Genomic DNA, 12,382 nt, shown 5'->3' with positions numbered 1-12,382 from the left:
CAGGGAGATGGGCCATTCCTGTTCTGACAGCTGGGCCACCCCGGGTGGCAGGGATGAATCAGCCCTGCTGCCGCCACGCTCAGCACATAAGACTTCTCAAGTGGAAGCAGAGCAGCTAGGATGCCCTGACCAAGTGGTGGTTGTATGATGGCAACAGATGACTGTCTCTTTGTGTCCCTGTGCCCCGCAGCACTCAGCCACCTCACCGGTTTCTCCAGGTTCTGAGTAGCAGCATCATGTTTTTTCCCAACCGCAGGGACCAAGCTAGGAAGAGGGACATGCGTGCATATGCGTGCATGGGTGTGTATGCATATGTGTGTGTACATACTGGAGGATGCATGTAAACCCACACCCATTAACCTCAGCGGGGCCAGGCACTATCTCAGTGCCAGAGTGGAAGAACAGGAAACAGGACACCCGAAAGACAGCTGGCAAGACCCCCACTTTCCTGGGCCCCACTTTACTTTGAGGTGTGCTCAGTCATGTTCCTGGAGGACCTCTCTGCATATGAGGTTTCAGAGTGGAGTATATTCAGCTTGAGTGATCCAGGACCATACTCTGAATGTCATCACTGTCTGAAGCACAAGAGGTTCAAGGAGGCAAGAGCTCCATTTCCTTTGTGAGTGACTGTTCCTGTTTGAGGAGTCGGGCTGGGCAGAGAGGGGTGACAGCTGGGAATGTGTATTTATGGATGTGGAATTTAGTGGTGGACTCTTAAAAAACAATTTACAACGCCTTGGATTTTGCAATAAGAATCCTTTAGGCTTGCTCCAGTGTTGTGCAAGAAAACAAGTGGGACACTCCTTTCATTCATTCTATTATGCTTGTAAATAAGGACTGTAAAGAACAAGGTAAAAATAATAGCAAATAGGTATCCATGAAATAATTTCTAGCCAAACTTCACTTCTTATGGAATAGCACCTACACTGACTTTTATTTGGCTAAAAAAAAAAAAAAAAAAAAAAAGAAAGAAAAGAAAAGAAAAGAAAAAGAGGCTTGATATCTTATTTTGGGTATGGAAAAGCCTTGGGTCTTGCCCTGCAGCATACATTTTCCCAGGATGGGCTGCTCACAGCATTTGGTTTTGACATTAAAAAGCCTGTAACTAATTGTTTGTAATTTATCAGAAAGAAAAAGGTAATTTGCCTTTTAAGCATTGCTTATTCTGCTTATGCCACGGAAAAAATAGATAAGGCTCTAGTTCTCCTTTCAAATTGGTTATACTTGGTGTAAAGAATGAACATTTGCTTGGAAGGAAGCAGGTCTGTGTTTGAGTCCTAACCAGTAAGTAGCTGTGTTACTGTGAGAAAGTCAATTTCCCAGTTGGGCCTCCATTTCCTCATCTGAAAATGAGGGTTTGCATGTCATTCCCAGTTCACTGGGTTTTCACAATACGGCATAAAGGTCAGGAGCCATCATATGAAAGCCGAAGGTCTGAATCCTACAGTCAGGAGCAAGCAAACTACAGCCTGTGGTCAAATCCAATCTCCTGCCTACAACCCACAAGAGAAGAATGAGTTTTACATTTTTAAATGGTTGAAAGAAAGAAAAAAAAAAAACACAAGCCAAAAGAATATTGTTGTCACAGGTGAAAATAACATGAAGTTCAAATTTCATTGTCCATAAATAAACTTTTATTGGAACACAGCCATGCTCATCTGTTTACATATCATCTGCCTGCTTTTGCACGACAACGACAGTGAAGTTAAATAGTTGCCACAGAGACCATGAGGCCTGTAGAACTGAAAATATTTATTATCTGGTCCTTTATCAAGTTTACGGACCCTTATCACAGACAGTAGGTCTCCAGCATTAATGTCACACTGATTACCTAGGGATCTTATTACAATGTAGTGGGGGTACACCTGGGTGGCTCAGTGGTTGAGCGTCTGCCTTTGGTTCAGGACATGATCCTGGGGTCCTGGGATTGAATCCCCCCATCAAGCTCCCCTCAGGGAGCCTGCTTCTCCCTCTGCCTGTGTCTCTGCCTCTCTCTCTCTGTGTCTCTCATGAATAAATAAATAAAATCTAAAAAAAAAAAAAAAAAAAGGTAGTGGGTTTGGGGTGGAGCTGAGGTTCTGCATTTCTGCCAAGCTCTAGAGTGGGCCGGAGCCACTGGTCCAGGGACCACATTCTGAGTGGCAAGGCTAGGTTCTAATCAGCCAAATCTGGTTATGCCATGATTTGTTCAACATCCTCTGGTGCCTTTGCAGAGCCTTCAAATAAACTCAGACTCCTTACTACCAGGCAATTCTGTCCGGTTTCATTTGTCCCCCTGTGCATCTCACACACACATCCAGAAACACGTTCCCACACATCCACACACATGCCTTCTGCTCCCCAATGCACCGGGCTTTCACATTCACATGCCTGTGCACTCACGGGCCTTTTTGCCTAGAACATTCTCTCGTCTCCCCATCCCTCCACCCTGGACGTGTCCAACTGTCCAGCTTCTTGTCCTTTATGTTTCAGCTTAAGGGGCACCTCTTTTGAAAGGAGCCTCCCCACGGTGCCCGGGTGGCTCAGTGGTTGAGCATCTGCCTTCGGCTCAGGTCGTGATCCTGGGATCCTGGGATTGAGTCCCACATCGGGCTCCCCGCAGGGAGCCTGCTTCTCCCTCTGCCTGTGTCTCTGCCTCTCTCTGTGTCTCTCGTTTATAAATAAATAAAAGAAAAAAAGAAAGGAAAGAAAGAAAGAAAGAAAGAAAGAAAGAAAGAAAGAAAGAAAGAAAGAAAGAAAGAAAGAAAGAAAGAAAGAAAAAAAGAGAGAAAGAAAAGGAAGGAGCCCTCCTGGATTCCCTGAGGCTGAGTTGAGTGGCCCTTTAGCGAGGTCCCTTAGTGCCTCCTGACCCTCTTCATGGCCTGAATCACACGCCCCAGGACCTGTGTCCTTCAAGCAGAGGCCGTGGCATGTACTCCTGCACGGCCACTAAGCAAGCAGAGCGCTCGGCACATAGCAGGGGTACAACACGCATTATTTGGAATGGAACCACAGAAATGCCCACAGACACCATGAGGCCTGTAGAACCGAGGAACCTGTAGAACCAGCACATCCAGTGAAAAGCTGGGGCCGCAGCCTGCGCTGTCTGAATCCTGGTGCGTGTCTGCTTTTCCCCAAGCCAGGCCTCCGAGGTCGATGCTCTCCGTTGCAACTGACGGAGGAATTAGTTGTATCAGTGTTTCAAGGAGACGGAAAGTCAGCCTGTGCTCTGAGACTCAGAGAGCTTGGGGCTAGCAGCCTCCTCCCGGGGCTGGCCCCTTTGCGGAGTCAGAGGACTCCTGAACCGGGAGCGGCTCCTGCAAACACACCCCTGGAACTCGGAGCCTGTGGGGCCCGGTACCGGCAGCTCCGCCTGCGGCAGGGAGACCCTGGGCCTGGGCCTGACTCGGGGAGGTGCTCCCGAGAAGTGCTCCGGGAGCAGATGCCTGAGGCCGAAGGCATTTTCCTTCTCATTTCTTGTGGTTCCTCTTTCCTTGCTGGTTACCTGAAGCCAGAGGAATGTGGATCAGCCGGCCAGACGGAGGCAGAGCGCAGGCCCAGTGGACAGAAGGGCAGGCGCCACGATCCCGGCAGCCCAGCCAGTGGAGAGGGCTGGGGAAGGAGGATGGGTGCTGGGGGGGGGGGTTGGGGGGAGTCTGTGTGGAGGGTGCTGGATGCCTGGTGTGGCATCTTCCCCACCTTTCCTCCACCTGGCCGAAAGTTCCATCCTTAACTTCCCAGAGCTGCTCTCTCCAGAAGGCCGTTGAGAGCTGCTATGGATTGGACTGAATTGTGTCCCCTCCAATCTCACACATTGAAGCCCTACCCTCCAACGTGAGCATCTGATGGTATTTGAAAATGAGGCCTCTGCGAGGCCACGAGGGTTAGATAAGCTCATGATCGGGGAGCACAGATCTGATAGGATTCGGGGTCCTTGTAAGATGAGGAACTTCTCTCCACAGGCACCTGCCCAGGGCAAGGCCATGTGAAGATGCGGGGAGGAGGGAGCCATCTGCAAGCCAGGAAGAGGGCCCTTGCCAGAACCCTAACCCTGCCAGGCCTTGATCTTGGATTTCCAGCCTGCACACCTATGAGAGAGTAACTGACGGTGGTTTAACTGCCCAGTCCGTGGCACTTTATCCGGGCAGCCCGGGGTGACTACACCGCAGCCTCCCTTCACAGATAATCTGATCAAGCTCCATTTCCTTTAATGAACCTTCATCATTAAGCTCATGAAGGAAGCAGGGACCAGCCCAGTTCTGCTTGCCATCGTCCCCCTGGCATGTAGTATAGAGCACACAAATAATAAATGTTGGGGCGCCTGGATGGTTTAGTCGGTTAAGCGTCTAGCTCTTAGTTTGGGCTCAGGTCATGGTCTCAGGGTCATTAGATTGAGCCTGGTAAAGGGCTACACGCTAAGTGGAATCTGTTTAAAGGCTCTCCCTCTGCCCCCACCCTGGTGCTCTTGATGCTTGCTCTCTCTCAAATGAATAAATATATAAAGAGAAGAAATAATAAATGTTAATAAAGGAATGAGCATACTGAGTGCTCACTAAGTACTAAGCACCATGCAAAGTACTAGGGAAACAAGAAAAACTAAGGCACCATCACTTCAAGGAGACACAGTCCAGTCTGGAGGAGACGTGTAAACCAACCATGATGATGTGACAGGCAAAGCGCTCCAAAGAGGCATGGGATGGGGCGCATCTAGCGTGCTGGGGCAGGACACACAGATGTGCATGCCCACACATATACCCACCACCTCTGTGCGCCCTCGTCCTGCCCCAGGATGGCAGTGGGGACAGCCTGACCCAGAAGTGAGAAACGAGTACTGCAATCTGAGAAACGTTCTCAAAGGGTGGCCCGTGTGAAAAGGACGTTTATGATTTCACTTGAGAAAAAAGCACACCCAGGAAGAAGGCTCCTGTTGATTCATCGATTAACACTGTGTTCAAATTGTGGGAACTTGAGCAAAGACAGCTGAGCTCTACAGAGTACGGGGGGGGGGGTGTGGGGTGCAGGGGTAGGTGAGGATGAGGGGGCTGGAAGGACAGGCAACCACCAAGTGGTCATCACCTCCTAAATGATACCTGGAAACACAGACAAGGGAGCCAAAGGGAAAGTAGCAGAAGGCCTTTCAGCAGCAGCCCAACATGGGCCTGCTGGGTACTCTTGAACCCTTAAAATGAAATCTTCAAAGAATCTTTAGGAGGAGGTGGGAAGGGAAAGGCTCCAAAACCAGCCTGACCTGGCCATGTTGGTGTAGTCATTCACAAGTTACAAAAAGTTTTTGATTGATCTGCCTGGCATTTCTCATTTGTAAAATGGAAACACTACCTACTGGTCCCCTCAGGATGAAGAAAAGAGTAACACACACACACACACACACACACAGTAGGTTCACAACAAAAGTAAGATCTTACTAGCTATCTCTAATTAAGAAGCTCCAAGAAAAAAAAAACAACAACCTGCAGTCTCAAGACGGCCCTTTGACAGCTTGGAGGAAAGCTGGCTCCCCTTGCAGCGCGTCCTACCTCCTTGTTTGGTGATTATCCACTGCTTCTGTATCTGTCTGCCCCTCTCCTAATCTCAGGGATCCACGGGGGCCAGGAATGCATCCTGTTTGTCTGCGGCTCGTCGATCTACATGACCCTGGGCGCATCCGAGGCGCTCCTGGAAACTCTGGATAATTAATTGCACAGATGGGCAAAGCAGACGTAAACAGTCTTACCCAAAGTCACAGGAAAGATCAGCCGAGGAGCACGTTCTAGAACTTTGACCTCACAGTCCATTGACTTCTTGAGACCACATGGTTACAGACCAAACAGAACAAAGCCTCTGATCTCATCCGGGGACAGACGCATTCCTCTCCAAGTCCCCACCACATGGGAACTGCCACCCAACACTGAGCAGCCCATGTCATCTTCCTCCCTCTCAGAGGTGGCATCCACACTTTCACAAGGAGAAGCAGACACAACACTCGAAACAACTCTTAAGACACCTTCCTGCGATGTGGGCTATAAACACAGGAAGCAGCAGCTGGCTGAGCTGCCAGTAACGTTTATTTGCCAGTCAGAGTGCTAGAGCTCTGTGTGTGAGCTTAAAGCTGTCATCCAGGAACAAAAATAAACCAGTAAAGCAGCAAATGAGGCACCCTGACTGAGGTCTAACAGAAAGGGCTTTGGCGTCAGAAACCCTAGGGTTAGGGATGCCTGGGGAGCTCAGTGGTTGAGCATCTGCCTTTGGCTCAGGGCATGATTCTAGAGTCCCAGGATCGAGTCCCAGGACGGGATCCCCACAGGGAACCTGCTTCTCCATCTGCCTGTGTCTCTGCCTCTCTCTGTGTGTCTCTCATAATACATAAATAAAATCTTAAAAAAAAAAAAAAAAGAATGAAAGAAAATAAACCCCAGGGTTAGAGACCCAGCTCTGTCACATATTCATGAGGCATGGTAAATCACCTTTTGAGGCCCTATTTGCTCATTTGCAAATGGGTCTATTAATACTAACTGCATGGGTTTTCAGTGAAGAGTAACCGACATAGTGTTTGTAAGGCGCTGAGGCTAGTGACTGGCACATACGAGATGATTATAAATGGCATTTACCATCATGGTCCTTGATGTTTCCCCAAAGGAGTTGAATATACTTATGTCCACACCAAAACCTGCATGCAGATGTGTATGGCAGCTTTATTCATAACTGCCAAAACTTGAAAGCGACCAAGTTGTCCTTTATTTGGTGAATAGATAAATAAACTGTGGTCATCCAGACACTGGAATATTAATCAGTGCTCAAAAGAAATGGACTATCAAGCCATGAAGACACGGAGTGACATCAAATTATATTATCAAGTAAGAGAAGCCTATCTGGAAAGGCTGCATGGTGTAGGGTTCCAACTATATGATATATTGGAAAAGGCAAAACTATGGAGTGGCTGCAGGAGGAGGAATGCCCGGGGTTGTGGGGGTAGAGGTGGGGGGATGCATAGGCAATAGGTAGGATACAGAGGCTTTTTCAGGGCAATGAAAATACTCTGTATGACACTATTAGGATGGATACGTGTCCATTTTACATTTGTCCTAACTCATAAAATATATGATGCCAACAGTGAACCCCAAGGTAAACTACAGGCTTTGGGTGATTGTCATGTGTCACTATAGATTCGTTCATTGTAACAAAGATACCACTCTGGTGAGTGGTGTTGAGGATGGGAGAGGTTGGGGCATGTGTGGGGGCAAGGGGTAATGGGAAATCTCTATATTTTGTTATTAACCTAAAACACCTCTAAAAAATAGTCTTTATTTTTTTTAAGATTTTATTTATTTATTCATGAGAGACAGAGAGAGAGAGAGAGACAGAGACACAGGCAGAAGGAGAAGCAGGCTCTATGCAGGGAGCCCGATGTGGGACTCGATCCTCGGACCTTGGGATCACGCCCTGTGCCAAAGGCAGGCGCTAAACTGCTGAGCCACCCAGGGATCCCCTAAAAAATAGTATTTAAAATGCACTTCACACTGTCCAGATCTTCGGAAGAACCATGGGCCTCCAGGCAGAGTGATTTGCTAGCTCCTGGGCCATTCCACAGCACAGTCTATATCTCTCTGTTTCTTGGCACATAGCAGTGTGCAATGCACTTATTTGATCACGTCTCGGTCCTCCCTAGTAGACTGAGGGCACCAAGGCAGCAGGGGCCATTCCTTATGCATCATTTTTTCTTTTGATCCTGGCAGGGTGCAAGCCTGATAATTGTGTGTTGAAAAAACAAACAAACAAAACCATCCCATGAACAGGAAATCGGTGCATGGGGGAGAAGGAGGCACCCTGGACCCTGACATACAACTCTCTGATGGTACTCCCAACATTTTGGCAGGAGTCCAGCAGTGAGCAGAGAAAGGCTAAAAAAACATGGTAGTACTTCCTCCTTCATGGTGACCTTCTTCCTTTTCGTTTAAAGGAGAAAACTCCCTTTGTAGAAAGGCAATCCCAGAGCAAAGAAAACCAAACAAGGAAATAACCTTGGATTCTTTAGCAAAACGTGTTGCAACATACGTTCTCTCCATCATCAGAAACTGCACTGACAACGGAAAGGACATCAGTCCTTCTAGAATTTTCTGTTGCAAAGAGTTCAAGGCTGACTTAAGGCTAATTCTTTTACGGCTGAAATCTCCAGCCTCCTTAATGTGTTATAAAACTCAAAGCCACCCTCCTGCCCATTCTGTCCAACTTACAAGTTCTTTCTCAGAGCCGATTCTTAGGGCGGCTGTTTTACCCTGACTTGGTTACACTGGACTTGTACATCTCCTCTGCATGCGGCTCACTGCTGCTGCTTCTCTGACCCTCTGCCCACTCCCTCCATCCCAAAGTGATCACATGCCCGGAGCTGATTCCACATCAGTGAGTACTGCCCAACAAGTGAGTGCTTGAGGCTCACCCTTCAGAGCCCCTCGTCTGACTCCCTGAGTTCAGCACTACGCATCCCTTCAACCCTTGCGTGTGAATGATCCATTTCTAACCAACCCCGCTGGGGCTGCTCCAGAAAGGATGCCTGGGAAGGGGGTGATCAGAGAATCCAGAGACTTGGCACCAAGACATTTTAAAGGGAGCAGGCTTGGAGGTCAGATCCACCCCCTCACTAGCTCTCCCTACCTCTTGGCTATCCAATATCTGTATGCTCATGATCCTGGGATTGCCTAGTTGCACCCCTTAATTGTTTTGGGTGCATTTCACTTCTGTAGGCCTTTTTTCCTATTTTATTTTATTTATTTTATTTTATTATTATTATTTAGTTTCAGAGGTGGAATTCAGTCATTCATCAAATGCATATAACACCCAGTGCTCATTCCATCAAGTCTCCTCCTTAATGCCTATCACCCAGGTACCCCATCCCTTCACCCATCCATATTTTAAATAGAGGAAATGATCAGCTATACAGTCAGAGCTGTAGAATCATGCATGTGAAAGCACCTATCCAGAAGCTTCCTCATAAAGGACACCCTCAGATTTCATATCCTTCCACACAGACCTCAGATCTCAGGCTGGCCCAGCCTACTCCCTGCAGGGACTTCAGATATGCTCTCCAACCTAGAACTCCAATCCTTCTGAGGAGGCTGAAAAGGAAGCTCAGTCACAGTCATAACTGGCAGAGAAAATACTACCTCGGGACGCAGAGCACAGCACAGTTGGGCCACTGGTTTCCAAACTTTTTCTGGTGAACTAGAGTCTGCCCCCACCAAACCACTCCTCTCACCCCCAGCAATGTAACTAATCCACTGAGGTCCACAAAATAAGCATCCTCTTTTCTTACGGTAGCCCTCAAGACATCAGAGGAGAGAACCTTCCTCCCTCTCTATCTTATCACATGATATTGCAGGCTTCTGCTTGCATCTATCTTACCCAAGAGCTTGAGAGCTCCTTGTGGTCAGGGACGGGGTCTTACTCATATCAGTACCTCCAACGCTCGGCACAAATCCTAGGTGCCTGGCATCAAATCGTTGCTCAGTAACTTTTTGTTGAATTATAGGATCTTCTTTCAGACTAGGGATGCTTGGGGGCTCAGTGGTTGAGCGTCTGCCTTCAGCTCAGGGTGTAATCCCGGGGCCCTGGGATCAAGTCCCACATGGGGCTCCCCGCAGGGAGCCTGCTTCTCCCTCTGCCTAGGTCTCTGCCTCTCTCTCTGTGTCTTTCTTGAATCAATAAAATCTTTAAAAACAAAAAATCTTCAGACTAAACACAGTTAGCCCCACACTATCTGTTTCCTGGGTCAACTGAAAAGAGCATTGGCTAGTTCCCCACCATGCCTAAGATGGAAAGGAGAAATTAAGAAAGAAATTCAAATGAGACTCACCCCTTTATCTCTCATATCTTTCAGAGCCAGCTGTCTAGCAAGCATCAACCTTCTTTGTTTATTCAAGGTCCCCTGAGAGTCATTCGATTTGAAAGCCTCCACCAATTATGCTATGTTGCTGAAGTGGTTTCCCTGGCATCCAGCCCCTCTTCCCCCCGCTGGCCCACCTCCCCACCCTGCAGGCCCGCAGGCTGGCAGCCACAGGCCATGACAGGACAGGCGCCCTTGCCTCCTCCTTGCCATGGTTTGATGGATGAAGTGACACCCAGAGGTCTGCGGTGCCTAAAGCAGTCAGACAGCAGAGGGGTAGGCCCGTCTGTTCAGCCTTACAGTTGAGAGCCCTGTGATCTTACAGTTGGAGGAAGATAAGAACTTCAAACGTGCTCCTCCATCCTGATGCACAGAGTTGCTGAAGGTCTGGGGGAGGCTGGAGGTCCCTAAAGGCTCATCTTGATGATCTGTTGATCTATAAGCACCACCTAAAAGCTGACTCCCCGGGGTCCCCTGCCATCATCACCGCACTGCTGACGTGTCGGGAATTCTTCCTGAGAAGGAGAGTAGCTCTGTGTACTTGTGAGCCAGGAGTGGTGTGGCTGTGCGTGGAGTTCTGCACCAGGGCAAAGAGCCGTTCCACAGGCCTGGACCAACTCCTCTCATCCCCTTGCCCCTCCCCAGAACGCTTATCCAATCAATCGAATGCGACGCAAATCATCCCTAGGCCCCAGGTCTTAAGGATGTTGGGAAGAGAACTTAGGAATGCACAGATTTACAGTGGCTCGTTAACTTATACCCAGAGTCCAACTGACTGCGTCCCACATAACCCTGTGATTCCAAAGCTAGTGATCTGAACCACCATATATCTACTATTTATTGTGCACTGAAGAGTCGGCTCTGCACTATTTTGTGTGTATTATTTCATAGGCAAACCACCACATACTCTGTCCAAGGAGCCCCTCATGCAGGCCACACAACAGGAGGACGTTTCCTATTTCTACTGTGGAGGGTTCAATTTGCAACACAGGTAGCAGCCAGGAGAGGTTCTGTAAACTCCCTGAGTATAATCCTGTGCCTGTCTTCTCAAAGTCTGGAGGTGAGATGGGTAGTGTGTACACACACATACACACACACAGACACACACACGCTTTCAGAAAGGATGATATCACTGTAACTATAGGAAATCAGTAGACAGCCAACCACATTGCAACTATTTGGGCCCAGTAAGGGATTAAACCAATGAGCAAATCAGGTTGCCTTCCTGACCCCAGTTCTACGAATCTAAGGACACGACGTTATTTCTCTGGACCTCAAGTTTGCTTCCTCCTGCTACTCTCAAACTTAACTAAACACCAGCTACACATCAACACAGTGGGTGCTGGTTAAGAACTCAGACCTGAGAATCCGACCACCTGAGGTTTGCCCCTTGGGTCTACCACTTACTAGCTGTGTGGTCTTGGGCAACTCAAAAATTTCTGTGCCTCAGTTCACTCACCTGTAAAATGGGTATGATGACAGTTCCCATCTCATGAGGTTGTTATGAAGAATCGACAAAATAATGCCCATGCAAAGCTTTAAGATCCTGCCTGGCACACAGTAGGCACTCAGCGAGGATTAGCGATGTATACTCGGTGCTGGGGTTGTAGTGATGAGGGCAACGAGACAACCAGTCAGGAGTTAGGAATAGGAAAGGCGAATGAAGAGACTTGGTGGATCTCTGTTGTGTATGAAACATCACGCACTAAGAGGACATGCAGACTGAGAGTGTCACACACACATGCTGTGTAGAACAATGGCCCCCAAAGATAGCCTCGTCCTAATCCCCAGAACCTATGAATATGTTCCCTTCTGGGGCGAAAGGGACTTTGCAGACATGGCCAAGTTCAGCATCTTGAGTTAGGGTGTTGCAGTTGTTAGGGTCTTTCTGAGGGAGACGGTGAGGCAGGAGAGGCAGAGACAGGTGGAAGCAGAAATGGGAGTGGTGCATTCTGCGGGTGGAGGAAGGGGCGATGAGCCAAGGAATGCAGGTGCACTCCGGAAGCTGGCAAAGTCAAGGAAACAGGCTCCCTCCTAGAGCCTCCAGCAAGAGCACAGCTCTGTTGCCATCTTGATTTTAGGCCATGATGTCCATTTTGGATTTCTGATGTCCTGATGTTAAGAGGACAAATGTGTGTTGTTTTAAGTTAGTAAATTTTTTGCGTAGCAATAGGAAACTATACTACAGATGCTTTTGGTCACATGTACTGTATTTCACAAAACCTCTTGTTGTTCACAAAAGCCACTTGCTAACTCATTATGACTCACGTCCCTACTTCCTAAAAGGGGTGAAGTGAAAATTTAAGCTTCCAGAAGGAAGCGTTCACTTTGATGGAACTAGCCTGTCAAGTGGCTCCTCATGTTCCTCGTTCACAAAATTAGCTTCTCCGAAGCAACAGAGCTTGGTTAGGGAGGACTAGAGCAGTTCACCAAATGTCACACAAAACCAACAGTTCACAGACTCTGCAAGAGCCTCAAGGTACCAGGACCCAATCACTGACAAGTAGTATCACTTTACATGTACATGAC

At 48.2% G+C, this 12,382-nt stretch overlaps 1 protein-coding gene across 4 annotated transcripts in view; it reads right to left on the bottom strand.

The window, feature by feature from the left end:
* Window positions 1-12,382, bottom strand: part of UBASH3B (ubiquitin associated and SH3 domain containing B) — a 139,479-nt gene that overhangs the window by 112,914 nt on the left and 14,183 nt on the right. Inside the window, exon 1 of one of the 4 annotated variants that reach the window (XM_077893911.1) lies at window positions 5,514-5,738. The exons of the other annotated variants lie outside the window; for them this stretch is intronic. Within the exon in view, the coding sequence (XP_077750037.1) occupies window positions 5,514-5,641 (128 nt within the window). The 5' untranslated portion in view covers window positions 5,642-5,738. Of the gene's footprint in view, window positions 1-5,513; window positions 5,739-12,382 lie in introns of those variants that run through there. 4 annotated transcript variants of the gene reach the window in all.

Source organism: Canis aureus, chromosome 3 (genome assembly GCF_053574225.1).
Source record: "Canis aureus isolate CA01 chromosome 3, VMU_Caureus_v.1.0, whole genome shotgun sequence".
Taxonomy (NCBI): Eukaryota; Metazoa; Chordata; class Mammalia; order Carnivora; family Canidae; genus Canis; species Canis aureus.
The sequence above is the reverse complement of the archived record's forward strand: the minus strand, read 5'-3'. Positions and strand labels throughout refer to the sequence as shown.